Raw genomic sequence first — 15,838 nt, forward strand, 5'->3', positions numbered from 1 at the left:
GCCCCGACGATGCAAGTGATTTTGGGGTGCCACCACTCATTGCGCAAGAGATGGAAATCCGAGAACAGATTTTCTGGGAAAAATCTTAATTTTTTGGCCTGGAATGCTATTTTTTGTGTGTGATTATTTCCAATCCCGTGTATCAAATGCTGGACACTCTAGCTGCAACCAAAAGCTGTCAGCTGACTTGCACCGCGCAGTCTCGGAAGTACAATAACACTACCGGAAGTAATGACACTATGAGCAATCACGTGACTTTTGTTGACACACAGTAAAAAGTAATTTAGCGGTGTTTGTTTCTGTATCTAGCAAAGTAGTTTAGTTGAAGTCAAACATACGATTATCTGTGATAGTTGTGTAGCTATTTGAACGATGGGTAAAATCTGAAACACCTGCTATCCGTGGTCGATTCGTCTGTCCCCAGTGCAAATGTTAACTAGCTAGCACTGTGATAGCATAGCGGGCTCTATGTATGTTTTATATTGTTTAGGTTGCAACCAGTCTTTCTGACATGGCGTCGCCTGCACCGGGTAAGTCAAGCAGCAAAAGGCAGGGTAGAATATCCAGGGCGTTTTGTGCGGCTTGTTGATGCCGAGTCCTGGGGCTCTATTCAATCCGCATCGCGGAAATTCAGTTCTTTAATACCTCAGTGGTGTAACTGCGTTGGAGCTGTCAAATCGGGGATACAGACACACAATGATACGGTTATTGTGGATAGTCAGATTCATGTAATAGTTCGTTTTAAAACGTTGACATGATTTGCAAGAAGAACGATTTTCCTAATAGTCCTGTTTTTATATGGACACATCTGAAATGTCTACTTAATGATCAAACTTCCTTCCCTATGGAGTATAGATCCATTACACTTTGTGATGGGAAAGCGGAACCAGGAAAACATTTTAAATTAAAAAAAAAATACATATTTTCATTAACCTACTAACTAACCCTATACTCATTAAACCCTATGTGATCCTACCCCAGGCCAACGACCTGAGATGACGGGACACCACCACTCAACATACCCTGTCACTCTTCTGAAGTCAGATCTCGTACCCCCAAGCACTTCTCTGCATCTGCCACCACATCTTTTTTTCCGTGATTTACATTCTATTTCTGCAGTATAGTTGACAACCATTGCTATAAATGCTAAGAAGCCAACCTCACTGAAGAATATCACTCACTAGCCTATCCTTCTGTTCTGGTGTAACAGTATAACTTTAGTCCGTCCCCTCGCGCGAACCAGGGACCCTCTGCACACATCAACAACAGTCACCCACGAAGCATTGTTACCCATCGCTCCACAAAAGCCGCGGCCCTTGCAGAGCAAGGGGAACCACTACTTCAAGGTCTCAGAGCAAGTGACGTCACCGATTGAAAGGCTATTCGCGCGCACCACCGCTAACTAGCTAGCCATTTCACATCCGTTACACTGGCACAGATCTACTATATCACAGAGATCCTCTCAGAATCCCTCACCCTTGACCCCATCCTCCTCTACTTTCTTCACTGCCTCAGGAGCTGCCTCTGGCCACATCAACCTGCCTCTTTCGCTCCGGACACTTCCGATTCCCAGCAACATGAGCACCTCTACAGATGACACACACAACTTTATCCACCCGAAATGACACAATCCTCTATCCCATGACCTCCTGCACACTTCCCACGTCTTGGAATCTCCCTCTTACACACGGCTGCGACGTGACCATAACATTGCACCTGAAACAGTGCAGTGGATTCGCTGCAAAATTTGCACTGACAGGATAGCTGATATCCTAACATGACCTTGTTGGGTAAAGACTCTGACTCAAAACTCTTAAGGACTGACAGTGACTGGTTCACCACGCGATTGGCGTCGCACCACAAACACCAGGAATCTTCAACTTCAACTGCTCCACCTCCACCTGTAACGTTACCCTAGAAATCACTCCTTTCAAAAGGTGCCCTGTTTCTAAAGCCAAGCAAGAAACAGATCTTGACCCAATTTGAGTGACACGGAGCGCCCGCTCCCCCTGGTCAGAAGAAACACAAACAAATATCACAAGTCCACTACAGGTTACCTTCACTGATTCAACTGCACCCAACTCCTTTCCCAGCCACCCTGAAACCACTAATGGATCTGCCAAAAGGCAAGGATCCACCTTCTCAACAAAATCTCACTCCTACTGGACCAGATTCTTCTTTATGCTGTCCATTGATGCCAGGCTCGGGTTCTGAGCTCTTCACCACACCTTCCTCCTTACTTAACTCATGCACTTCCATAATTCAGTCTGGTGCACGGCTCACTCTGTTTAGACTTGACACCAATCTCCTCCAGGTCTCACTCTGTTTAGACTTGACACCAATCTCCTCCAGGTCTCACTCTGTTTAGACTTGACACCAATCTCCTCCAGGTCTCACTCTGTTTAGACTTGACACCAATCTCCTCCAGGTCTCACTCTGTTTAGACTTGACACCAATCTTCTTCGACATGCCATCTCCATTTTTATCACCCTCTTCCTCAGATTCAAAACCAACCTCCTCTTCCTCATTTCCCCCCTCCATTCCTCCTCAGAAATCCACCTTTCTGTGTCCCAATATTCCTCTTCTCCCGACTTTGCTTGCGGCCTGGTGGCATTCCGACGTCACTCCATCTCATAATTGTACTGCTCGCCTCTACGGGCACCGACATTTTGAGAGTATCTTCCCAGTGACCAGGTTAGTCCAATATCTGATGATGGGACTTAAATAAATGCAGAAAATCGACAAATCAAAGTAGACGTTCTACCACAGTGACCAATCAAAGTAGACGTTCTACCACAGTGACCAATCAAAGTAGACGTTCTACCACAGTGACCAATCAAAGTAGACGTTCTTCCACAGTGACCAATCAAAGTAGACGTTCTACCACAGTGACCAATCAAAGTAGACGTTCTACCACAGTGACCAATCAAAGTAGACGTTCTACCACAGTGACCAATCAAAGTAGACGTTCTTCCACAGTGACCAATCAAAGTAGACGTTCTACCACAGTGACCAATCAAAGTAGACGTTCTACCACAGTGACCAATCAAAATAGACGTTCTACCACAGTGGCCAATCAAGTTCTTCCACAGTGACAAATCAAAGTAGACATTCTACCACAGTGACCAATCAAAATAGACATTCTACCACAGTGGCCAATCAAAGTAGACGTTCTTCCACAATGACGAATCAAAGTAGACATTCTACCACAGTGACGAATCAAAATAGACATTCTACCACAGTGGCCAATCAAAATAGACATTCTACCACAGTGACCAATCAAAATAGACGTTCTACCACAGTGGCCAATCAAAGTAGACGTTCTTCCACAGTGACGAATCAAAATAGACATTCTACCACAGTGACCAATCAAAATAGACGTTCTACCACAGTGGCCAATCAAAGTAGACGTTCTTCCACAGTGACGAATCAAAATAGACATTCTACCACAGTGGCCAATCAAAATAGACATTCTACCACAGTGGCCAATCAAAGTAGACGTTCTTCCACAGTGACGAATCAAAATAGACATTCTACCACAGTGGCCAATCAAAATAGACGTTCTACCACAGTGACCATGTTATTTTTGCGACTCCTATTTGAGTTCAGACATATAAAGTTTGTGTGAAAACTATATTTCTAAGATGCATATGTAACGGATGTGAAATGGCTAGCTAGTTAGCGGGTACGCGCTACTAGCGTTTCAATCAGTTACGTCACTTGCTCTGAAAACCTAGAAGTAGTGTTGCAGGGCCGCGGCTTTTGTGGAGCGGTGGGTAACGACGCTTCGTGGGTGACTGTTGTCGATGTGTGCAGAGGGTCCCTGGTTCGCGCCCGGGTCGGGGCGAGGGGACGTACTAAAGTTATACTGTTACACTTCGTGGGTGTCAGTTGTTGATGTGTGCAGAGGGTCCCTGGTTCGCGCCCGGGTCGGGGCGAGGGGACGTACTAAAGTTATACTGTTACACTTCGTGGGTGTCAGTTGTTGATGTGTGCAGAGGGTCCCTGGTTCGCGCCCGGGTCGGGGCGAGGGGACGGACTAAAGTTACTACTGTTACACATACTTTGTTTTTCTACATTCACTTCACTCACGCATAAAGTCATCCGCATGCTTCCCATCCGGAACAGTTCAGAACAGTTCCTGCATGTATTATTATGATGATGTTTTGGTCTAAGCAAGGGAAGGGTTTTTTGGAGAAGGGTGGAACTGCAGTCTGCAATTTGGGGCTTTCCTGCGTCTCCAGTAGTGATGGGCATTCCGAGTATTTCGGTCTAATGTAACTTATCTGCAGAAAAACGTTGTTTTGAGCTCAGAAATAAGTATTATCACTAAGACCAGGATGAATATGTATGAACTTTCCAATTTGTAAGTCGCTCTGGATAAGAGCGTCTGCTAAATGACTTAAATGTAAATGTAAATGTAAGACAATCAGGGAGCCAAATGAACGGCTCTTTCACCGACGCGATTCGGTTCCCGACGTTCACCAAAAAGAGCCGTTCGTTCGTGAACTACCCATCACTACACTCCAGTACAGTAGGTGGCGTTAATGCACAATAACGTTGGATGCCAGCTGCCGATAAACCCCACAGACGGGGCGGTGGAGACAACCGTAGCTAGCTAGCTGTACACCGGTAGACAGTGTTTTCCAGCAGTTCTGTTAACGACAGCGAGGGCAGGAGTTTGGCAGGCTGGAGGGAAGGACACAGTGTGCTAGCTTAGCCAGCTCGTCCTAAGGAGGACTCCGGTACACAGCAGGCGCGATGCCGGGGCGAAACAAGTTCATCAGTACCAATATTATCTCAGCCAAATGACAAGCCATGAAGGATCCTGTCTTTCTCCCAGCTCAGTGCTTTCTCCTTGTGCGCTAGCTAGCAGATAGTGTCGCTAACTAACACGTTAGCTGCTGTGCAACCATAGATGAGTTTGACATTTTTTTCACTTGAGAAATACTGCACCAAACATCTTAGATGTAAAATTGCGCGACTAAGATCTATTTGGCAAAAACGTCAAAGGGAGGATTGGGCTACTGATGCTGGCACATGTACAGATCAAATACACCGCTGAAACTCCAATTAAACTGTGTACATGCCCTTTTAATTCAAAAGAACCAGGTGTTTTAATCCGCGTACTCGTACTTACATTTTGACCTCACGCCGATTTATGATAAACAGAGTAAGGTGTTTACATGCCTATTGCCATACTCAGTTTATCAAATTATTAGTGTGCTCGTTACATTTCCAGGAAATAATGAAGATTTATATCAGCCAAATCGAGGTGTAGATTACATCTCACATTCCAGTGTTTCAACTTGCAAACAAGGCTGCATGGGATTTCTCTTATTGCCATTGGTTGCACAGAGTCACATTGTCTGCTTTAGATATAATGCTAGGAGCCGCTTGTGGATTTGACAGCTCTAACCCAGTTCCACCTCTGACACCGCCAAAAACAACCGCTATGCAGATGTGGGCTAAAGAATATCTGATTGAATAGAGCCCTGAATCTTCAACAGTCCTGGATAAGAGCTAGCTAGAATAGAGCCCTGGATAAGAGCTCGCTAGAATAGAGCCCTGGATAAGAGCTCGCTAGAATAGAGCCCTGGATAAGAGCTCGCTAGAATAGAGCCCTGGATAAGAGCTAGCTAGAATAGAGCCCTGGATAAGAGCTAGCTAGAATAGAGCCCTGGATAAGAGCTAGCTAGAATAGAGCCCTGGATAAGAGCTAGTTAGAATAGAGCCCTGGATAAGAGCTCGCTAGAATAGAGCCCTGGATAAGAGCTAGTTAGAATAGAGCCCTGGATAAGAGCTCGCTAGAATAGAGCCCTGGATAAGAGCTCGCTAGAATAGAGCCCTGGATAAGAGCTCGCTAGAATAGAGCCCTGGATAAGAGCTAGTTAGAATAGAGCCCTGGATAAGAGCTAGCTAGAATAGAGCCCTGGATAAGAGCTAACTAGAATAGAGCCCTGGATAAGAGCTAGCTAGAATAGAGCCCTGGATAAGAGCTAGCTAGAATAGAGCCCTGGATAAGAGCTAGCTAGAATAGAGCCCTGGATAAGAGCTAGCTAGCTATTTGTGCTGCTTATTTTCATGATCTTGTTTTTTCTGTCATCAGGAGTCCAGAACAAGAACCGTGTTGCCATTTTGTCTGACCTCAACAAGGAGACGAGACACTTGATACATAACTCATCCATGAATAACCCTGGAGCTAGGTATTAGGAATGAAACATGTATCTGTCAATAGGGGGTCGTGTCAGTGAAATAAATCTTGGTTGTGTCTCATATAGTGCACTACTATAGACCAGGGCCCACTTCCAGTGTTCTGCTATAGACCAGGGCCCACTCCCAGTGTTCTACTATAGACCAGGGCCCACTCCCAGTGTTCTGCTATAGACCAGGGTCCACTCCCAGCGTTCTACTATAGACCAGGGCCCACTCCCAGTGTTCTGCTATAGACCAGGGCCCACTCCCAGTGTTCTGCTATAGACCAGGGCCCACTCCCTGTGTTCTACTATAGACCAGGGCCCACTCCCAGTGTTCTGCTCTTGACCAGGGCCCACTCCCAGTGTTCTACTATAGACCAGGGCCCACTCCCTGTGTTCTACTATAGACCAGGGCCCACTCCCAGTGTTCTGCTCTTGACCAGGGCCCACTCCCAGTGTTCTACTATAGACCAGGGCCCACTCCCAGTGTTCTACTATAGACCAGGGCCCACTCCCAGTGTTCTGCTATAGACCAGGGCCCACTCCCTGTGTTCTACTATAGACCAGGGCCCACTCCCTGTGTTCTACTATAGAACAGGGCCCACTCCCAGTGTTCTGCTCTTGACCAGGGCCCACTCCCAGTGTTCTGCTCTTGACCAGGGCCCACTCCCAGTGTTCTACTATAGACCAGGGCCCACTCCCAGTGTTCTGCTCTTGACCAGGGCCCACTCCCAGTGTTCTGCTATAGACCAGGGCCCACTCCCAGTGTTCTGCTCTTGACCAGGGCCCACTCCCAGTGTTCTACTATAGACCAGGGCCCACTCCCAGTGTTCTACTATAGACCAGGGCCCATTCCCAGTGTTCTACTATAGACCAGGGCCCACTCCCAGTGTTCTACTATAGACCAGGGCCCATTCCCAGTATTCTACTATAGACCAGGGCCCATTCCCAGTATTCTACTATAGACCAGGGCCCACTTCCAGTGTTCTACTACAGACCAGGGTCCACTCCCAGTGTTCTGCTATAGACCAGGGCCCACTCCCAGTGTTCTGCTATAGACCAGGGCCCACTCCCAGTGTTCTGCTATAGACCAGGGCCCACTCCCTGTGTTCTACTATAGACCAGGGCCCACTACCAGTGTTCTGCTATAGACCAGGGCCCACTCCCTGTGTTCTACTATAGAACAGGGCCCACTCCCAGTGTTCTACTATAGACCAGGGCCCACTCCCAGTGTTCTACTATAGACCAGGGCCCACTCCCAGTGTTCTACTATAGACCAGGGCCCACTCCCAGTGTTCTACTATAGACCAGGGCCCACTCCCAGTGTTCTACTATAGACCAGGGCCCACTCCCAGTGTTCTGCTATAGACCAGGGCCCACTCCCAGTGTTCTACTATAGACCAGGGCCCACTCCCAGTTTTCTACTATAGACCAGGGCCCACTCCCAGTGTTCTGCTATAGACCAGGGCCCACTCCCAGTTTTCTACTATAGACCAGGGCCCATTCCCAGTATTCTACTATAGACCAGGGCCCATTCCCAGTATTCTACTATAGACCAGGGCCCACTCCCAGTGTTCTACTATAGACCAGGGCCCACTCCCAGTGTTCTGCTATAGACCAGGGCCCACTCCCAGTGTTCTGCTATAGACCAGGGCCCACTCCCAGTTTTCTACTATAGACCAGGGTCCACTCCCAGTGTTCTACTATAGACCAGGGCCCACTCTCAATGTTCTGCTATAGACCAGGGCCCACTCCCAATGTTCTACTATAGACCAGGGTCCACTCCCAGTGTTCTACTATAGACCAGGGCCCACTCCCAGTGTTCTGCTATAGACCAGGGCCCACTCCCAGTGTTCTACTATAGACCAGGGCCCACTCTCAATGTTCTGCTATAGACCAGGGCCCACTCCCAGTGTTCTGCTATAGACCAGGGCCCACTCCCAGTGTTCTGCTATAGTCCAGGGCCCACTCCCAGTGTTCTGCTATAGTCCAGGGCCCACTCCCAGTGTTCTACTATAGACCAGGGCCCACTCCCAGTGTTCTGCTATAGACCAGGGCCCACTCCCAGTGTTCTACTATAGACCAGGGCCCACTCCCAGTGTTCTGCTATAGACCAGGGCCCACTCCCAGTGTTCTACTATAGACCAGGGCCCACTCCCAGTGTTCTGCTATAGACCAGGGCCCACTCCCAGTGTTCTGCTATTGACCAGGGCCCACTCCCAGTGTTCTGCTATAGACCAGGGCCCACTCCCAGTGTTCTACTATAGACCAGGGCCCACTCCCTGTGTTCTACTATAGAACAGGGCCCACTCCCAGTGTTCTGCTATAGACCAGGGCCCACTGCTATAGACCAGGGCCCACTCCCAGTGTTCTGCTATAGACCAGGGCCCACTCCCTGTGTTCTACTATAGAACAGGGCCCACTCCCAGTGTTCTGCTATAGACCAGGGCCCACTCCCTGTGTTCTACTATAGACCAGGGCCCACTGCTATTGACCAGGGCCCACTCCCAGTGTTCTGCTATAGACCAGGGCCCACTCCCTGTGTTCTACTATAGACCAGGGCCCACTCCCAGTGTTCTGCTATAGACCAGGGCCCACTCCCCGTGTTCTGCTATAGACCAGGGCCCACTCCCAGTGTTCTGCTATAGACCAGGGCCCACTCCCAGTGTTCTGCTATAGACCAGGGCCCACTCCCCGTGTTCTGCTATAGACCAGGGCCCACTCCCCGTGTTCTGCTATAGACCAGGGCCCACTCCCAGTGTTCTGCTATAGACCAGGGCCCACTCCCAGTGTTCTACTATAGACCAGGGCCCACTCCCAGTGTTCTGCTATAGACCAGGGCCCACTCCCAGTGTTCTACTATAGACCAGGGCCCACTCCCTGTGTTCTGCTATTGACCAGGGCCCACTCCCAGTGTTCTACTATAGACCAGGGCCCACTCCCAGTGTTCTACTATAGAACAGGGCCCACTCCCAGTGTTCTGCTATTGACCAGGGCCCACTCCCAGTGTTCTGCTATAGACCAGGGCCCACTCCCAGTGTTCTGCTATTGACCAGGGCCCACTCCCAGTGTTCTGCTATTGACCAGGGCCCACTCCCAGTGTTCTGCTATTGACCAGGGCCCACTCCCAGTGTTCTGCTATAGAACAGGGCCCACTCCCAGTGTTCTGCTATTGACCAGGGCCCACTCCCAGTGTTCTACTATAGAACAGGGCCCACTCCCAGTGTTCTGCTATTGACCAGGGCCCACTCCCAGTGTTCTACTATAGAACAGGGCCCACTCCCAGTGTTCTACTATAGACCAGGGCCCACTCCCAGTGTTCTACTATAGAACAGGGCCCACTCCCAGTGTTCTGCTATTGACCAGGGCCCACTCCCAGTGTTCTGCTATAGACCAGGGCCCACTCCCAGTGTTCTGCTATAGACCAGGGCCCACTCCCAGTGTTCTACTATAGACCAGGGCCCACTCCCAATGTTCTGCTATAGACCAGGGCCCACTCCCAGTGTTCTGCTATAGACCAGGGCCCACTCCCAGTGTTCTACTATAGACCAGGGCCCACTCCCAGTGTTCTGCTATTGACCAGGGCCCACTCCCAGTGTTCTGCTATAGACCAGGGCCCACTCCCAGTGTTCTGCTATAGTCCAGGGCCCACTCCCAGTGTTCTGCTATAGACCAGGGCCCACTCCGTGTTCTGCTATTGACCAGGGCCCACTCCCAGTGTTCTACTATAGACCAGGGCCCACTCCCAGTGTTCTGCTATAGACCAGGGCCCACTCCCAGTGTTCTGCTATAGACCAGGGCCCACTCCCAGTGTTCTGCTATTGACCAGGGCCCACTCCCAGTGTTCTGCTATTGACCAGGGCCCACTCCCAGTGTTCTACTATAGACCAGGGCCCACTCCCAATGTTCTGCTATAGACCAGGGCCCACTCCCAGTATTCTGCTATAGACCAGTGCCCACTGCTATAGACCAGGGCCCATTCCCAGTATTCTGCTATAGACCAGGGCCCACTCCCAGTGTTCTGCTATAGACCAGGGCCCATTCCCAGTATTATACTATAGACCAGGGCCCATTCCCAGTATTCTGCTATAGACCAGGGCCCATTCCCAGTATTCTGCTATAGACCAGGGCCCATTCCCAGTATTCTGCTATAGACCAGGGCCCATTCCCAGTATTCTGCTATAGACCAGGGCCCACTCCCAATGTTCTGCTATAGACCAGGGCCCACTCCCAGTGTTCTGCTATAGACCAGGGCCCACTCCCAATGTTCTGCTATAGACCAGGGCCCACTCCCAGTGTTCTGCTATAGACCAGGGCCCACTCCCAGTGTTCTGCTATAGACCAGGGCCCATTCCCAGTATTCTGCTATAGACCAGGGCCCACTCCCAGTGTTCTGCTATAGACCAGGGCCCATTCCCAGTATTCTACTATTGACCAGGGCCCACTCCCAGTATTCTACTATAGACCAGGGCCCACTCCCAGTGTTCTGCTATAGACCAGGGCCCACTCCCAGTGTTCTGCTATAGACCAGGGCCCACTCCCAGTGTTCTACTATAGACCAGGGCCCACTCCCAATGTTCTGCTATAGACCAGGGCCCACTCCCAGTGTTCTGCTATAGACCAGGGCCCACTCCCAGTGTTCTACTATAGACCAGGGCCCACTCCCAGTGTTCTGCTATAGACCAGGGCCCACTCCCAGTGTTCTGCTATAGACCAGGGCCCATAAGCCTCTGGTCAAAACTCAAAAGTAGTGCATGTACTATATAGGGAATATGGTGCTATTTGGGACACATTCCTTGATTCAGAGACGCGTGTGACCCCTGACCTCTACCCCTCCATCCCTCTCTCCAGACCTGCCCTGAATAAATCCTTCAGAGACCACACTGAGCAGCAGCACATCGCTGCCCAGCAGGAAGCAGCTCTGCAGGTAAGGTCTTGACCCCGTTGTAAAACTTCAGAAATGCATCCTTCCCTGTTTCCTTTTTAAGTATGAATAGATCTATAAGTGATTGGACGGGTGTAAGCGAGGCGACCACACTATAACTTAGACCAATCCAACCACTTCAGATCTGGGATTTTAACAGGGCCCTTGGGTAGGTGGCTCTAGAGCCATCCTGCTCTCTGAATATACAGGAAGTGCCGTTTGTTGCTGTACTGTCCCGACTAAGGCTCCCTTGTTGCCGCGGTTATTGTTCTCGTACATTATTGTGTAACTCATCTTCCTTGTGTTTTTTTGTTGTTGTTACAGCATGCCCATGCTCACTCTTCTGGTTTCTTCATCACTCAAGACTCGTCGTTCGGGAACCTCATCCTCCCTGTGCTGCCACAATTAGACCCACCTTCACCAGCAGAATAACAGAACCTGAAGAAAACACGACAGAAAGTCCAACGGTTAAAAGCAGCATGTGGCCATGGTGTGTTACAGATCAGCTGTTGGGTGTTGTCCATTCAACATGTAGAATCGTCGGGAAATGAACTGAAATTGGCGGTATAGATATTCTGGTCAGAAGTGGTATTAAATTTTGAGGGCACCCGCTGCGTTTCAGGACATTTAGCCATTAGCTGCTCTGGAGTTTGTTCCCTTCCAGAGGCCACTAGACCTTCCATCACCATGGAGACTGGGGATGTGACAAATGGAGAATTTCTGTTAACTTTAAAACTGCCTGTTTTTTTTATTGGTTTTCCGAGAAAAATTAATACAATTCCGCTGTGCTTCTGCCAGCAACGGTTTGGGTCTCACGGTGCGTCCCTTTCAGATGGTGAAGCATTGTCCATGTACCGCCATTACTTTACCTCAATTCCACCTCCCCAAAGTCTGCATTTCCTTCTCATTTAACTTCTCAAAGTATTACCACGCAGGACTTTGCTGCGGATGCTTGCCTTTGACATTTTTACAGCTGTTAACTATGGTGGTGTAGTGGTGGAGAGTCGACTCCAAAATATTTGATTCCTCGACTCCTTACACGTCAACTCCATTTCCATTCCCATTTATTCGTGTCAAGATTCGATTCCTCTAGGCTTCGATTCCTACGATTCAGTATTTTTTGAACGGAGGAGACTGATTAGTTGCTGTACTTCCGAGAACAGAAACACTTGCATCTTTCATAGCGAGCGACGGAGAGGCACAGTATAGATAGGTCTATCTATCAGTATAGGCAGGTCAGCCACCAGACAGAACCGTGCACTAGGTCGATCTATCAGTATAGGCAGGTCAGCCACCAGTCAGACAGAACCGTGCACTAGGTCTATCTATCAGTATAGGCAGGTCAGCCACCAGACAGACAGAACCGTGCACTAGGTCTATCTATCAGTATAGGCAGGTCAGCCACCAGACAGACAGAACCGTGCACTAGGTCTATCTATCAGTATAGGCAGGTCAGCCACCAGACAGACAGAACCGTGCTCTAGGTCTATCTATCGGCAATCAAAACGCTTTATCTCGCAATTTCTTAGCTTGCAATGTCTCGCAACTTCAGTTGCAGGGCCTATCATCAATGAACAGGCTAGCATATTCTACACGCAACAGACCGAAGAATGAACACACACTGGCATCATTAGTGAAGAGAAAGAGCAGGTGAGCCAGCGTGAGAGAGAGGGGGCAGGCAGAACGAACCATACGTCATCTTGACTGTACCTCGTCCTCTCTGTTTTTATATAAATTATACCAACTTTCCCCAGACCTTTATAGCCTATCATCTAGTTAGGCTATAGCACAGAAAATAACATGTTTTGTGATAACTGCACTGTGAGGGGGGGGGGGGGTTGTTTTTCAGTTAGGGATTTTTCTTAACTTTAAGGATCCCAATTTCATTTTAACGTTTAAATGTTCCGCTCCTAATGGAGACCAGCGGAGTAGGGTGAAGTTGCCCTAGACGCTGATCTTGGGTCAGTTTTGACCATCTTCCTCACTCCTGGTTAAGGCTAGGATTGGGGGAGGGCTAGGATTGGGGGAGGGGATACTGATCCTAGATCTGTACCCGGGGGAAACTTCATCCCAGAGCAGAGACCAACACAAGTGACAACAGACTCTTTGTTGCACGTTTCTCTCTCTTTTTTTGAACAAGGTCTCATTGTTTGTTGAAGATAAGGGTCGTATTGTTTCAGTCTGTGTGTGGTAGAGTGCACCGTACGTCCATGTGGTTTAACAACAAGTCAAAGACAATTTGTTGTTATTTTTTTGTAACATTTTTATACATTAAGGCATAATCCAATAATAAAATCAACACCACCAACATTTGGACCTTTACTTAGGGATTGGCAAACTGAGGTTATAACATGGAACTATGAACATAGATTAGCTATCATTAAAACATGGAGGAACTCTGTCTAGAAGGCCAGCATCCCGGAGTCGCCTCTTCACTGTTGACGTTGAGACTGGACAGAGGAACTCTGCCTAGAAGGCCAGCATCCTGGAGTCGCCTCTTCACTGTTGACGTTGAGACTGGACAGAGGAACTCTGCCTAGAAGGCCAGCATCCTGGAGTCGCCTCTTCACTGTTGACGTTGAGACTGGACAGAGGAACTCTGCCTAGAAGGCCAGCATCCCGGAGTTGCCTCTTCACTGTTGACGTTGAGACTGGACAGAGGAACTCTGCCTAGAGGGCCAGCATCCTGGAGTCGCCTCTTCACTGTTGACGTTGAGACTGGACAGAGGAACTCTGCCTAGAGGGCCAACATCCTGGAGTCGCCTCTTCACTGTTGACGTTGAGACTGGACAGAGGAACTCTGCCTAGAAGGCCAGCGTCCTGGAGTCGCCTCTTCACTGTTGACGTTGAGACTGGACAGAGGAACTCTGCCTAGAGGGCCAACATCCTGGAGTCGCCTCTTCACTGTTGACGTTGAGACTGGACAGAGGAACTCTGCCTAGAAGGCCAACATCCTGGAGTCGCCTCTTCACTGTTGACGTTGAGACTGGACAGAGGAACTCTGCCTAGAAGGCCAACATCCTGGAGTCGCCTCTTCACTGTTGACGTTGAGACTGGACAGAGGAACTCTGCCTAGAAGGCCAGCATCCTGGAGTCGCCTCTTCACTGTTGACGTTGAGACTGGACAGAGGAACTCTGCCTAGAGGGCCAACATCCTGGAGTCGCCTCTTCACTGTTGACGTTGAGACTGGACAGAGGAACTCTGCCTAGAAGGCCAGCATCCCGGAGTTGCCTCTTCACTGTTGACGTTGAGACTGGACAGAGGAACTCTGCCTAGAGGGCCAACATCCTGGAGTCGCCTCTTCACTGTTGACGTTGAGACTGGACAGAGGAACTCTGCCTAGAAGGCTAGCGTCCTGGAGTCGCCTCTTCACTGTTGACGTTGAGACTGGACAGAGGAACTCTGCCTAGAAGGCCAGCATCCTGGAGTCGCCTCTTCACTGTTGACGTTGAGACTGGACAGAGGAACTCTGCCTAGAAGGCCAGCATCCCGGAGTCGCCTCTTCACTGTTGACGTTGAGACTGGTGTTTTGCAGGTACTATTTAATGAAGCTGCCAGATGAGGACTTGTGAGGAATCTGTTTCTCAAACTAGACACCCTAACCTACATGTACATAGTACTTCAATCAATTACCTACTCAAACCTACATGTACACAATCACCCCAACTACCTTGTACCCCAGTACACTGACTCTGTACCGGTACTTCTTGTGTATAGCTTGTCTATGGCCTGTATATGGTCTGTCTATGGCCTGTATATAACCCGTCTATGGCCTGTATATAACCCGTCTATGGCCTGTATATAACCTGTCTATAACCTGCCTATGACCTGTCTATGTCCTATGGCCTGTATATAACCTGTATAAAGCCTCATTATTATTTTGTTAATAACTGCATTGTTTGGCAAAGGGCTCATACATAAGCATTTCATGGTAAAGTCACTTGGTGACAAATAAGATTTGATTTTGATTAGCTGTAATGCTGCTCCTTCAGGTAGCACTCCAGACCACACTGGTAGTTGACCAGGCTGTTGGGTTCATACTCCGAGCCGTCCTTCTACCTGGCGTCCCTGAAGAAGGAGGCCAGGCTGTTGGGTTCATACTCCGAGCCGTCCTTCTACCTGGCGTCCCTGAAGAAGGAGGCCAGGCTGTTGGGTTCATACTCCGAGCCGTCCTTCTACCTGGCGTCCCTGAAGGAGGAGGCCAGGCTGTTGGGTTCATACTCCGAGCCGTCCTTCTGCCTGGCGTCCCTGAAGGAGGAGGCCATGTAGGACTCCAGCTGGCTGGGCAGAATAAAAAAATTAAAAATTCCCAGAGGGAACTTCAGCTGTGGCAAGTCAGAGAAGATGTAGAGACACTATATTAAACATTACAGCATCATTAACACATAAGATCCTATATTAGATACAAGAGAACATAAGTCACAAAAAATACATTTTCAAATAATGTCAGTACAAAACAGTAAGTGTATCTGATGCCAGTACAAAACAGTAAGTGTCTCTCTTGATTTTGTAAATAACGTGCAGGGGAGGCAGTAGATTTCCTGGCTCTCAGATAGATACCAGGAAGTCTCTGAAGTTACGGAGAGCTGTCTGGGTGCTGCGGCTTCTCGTTCTGCTCAAACCGGTCAGCTGCTTCAGCCTCCTCCTGTCTCTCTCCTCCATCTCTGTCAAAACAAATGAGTCAGACAGAGCCTCTGGTGATCAATGGCACCATAT

The 15,838-nt window shown here is 49.0% G+C and overlaps 1 protein-coding gene across 1 annotated transcript; it reads left to right on the top strand.

Annotated features, from left to right (window-relative positions):
- Positions 1-238: 238 nt before the first annotated feature.
- Positions 239-11,926, top strand: LOC120042622 (SOSS complex subunit C-like). The gene is made up of 4 exons (XM_038987440.1): positions 239-530; positions 6,110-6,206; positions 11,049-11,124; positions 11,446-11,926. The coding sequence occupies exons 1-4, from the start codon at positions 512-514 to the stop codon at positions 11,551-11,553; spliced, it is 300 nt and encodes a 99-aa protein (XP_038843368.1). The 5' UTR covers positions 239-511; the 3' UTR covers positions 11,554-11,926.
- Positions 11,927-15,838: the final 3,912 nt, after the last annotated feature.

The sequence above is a fragment of the Salvelinus namaycush genome, unplaced genomic scaffold, assembly GCF_016432855.1.
Source record: "Salvelinus namaycush isolate Seneca unplaced genomic scaffold, SaNama_1.0 Scaffold73, whole genome shotgun sequence".
Taxonomy (NCBI): Eukaryota; Metazoa; Chordata; class Actinopteri; order Salmoniformes; family Salmonidae; genus Salvelinus; species Salvelinus namaycush.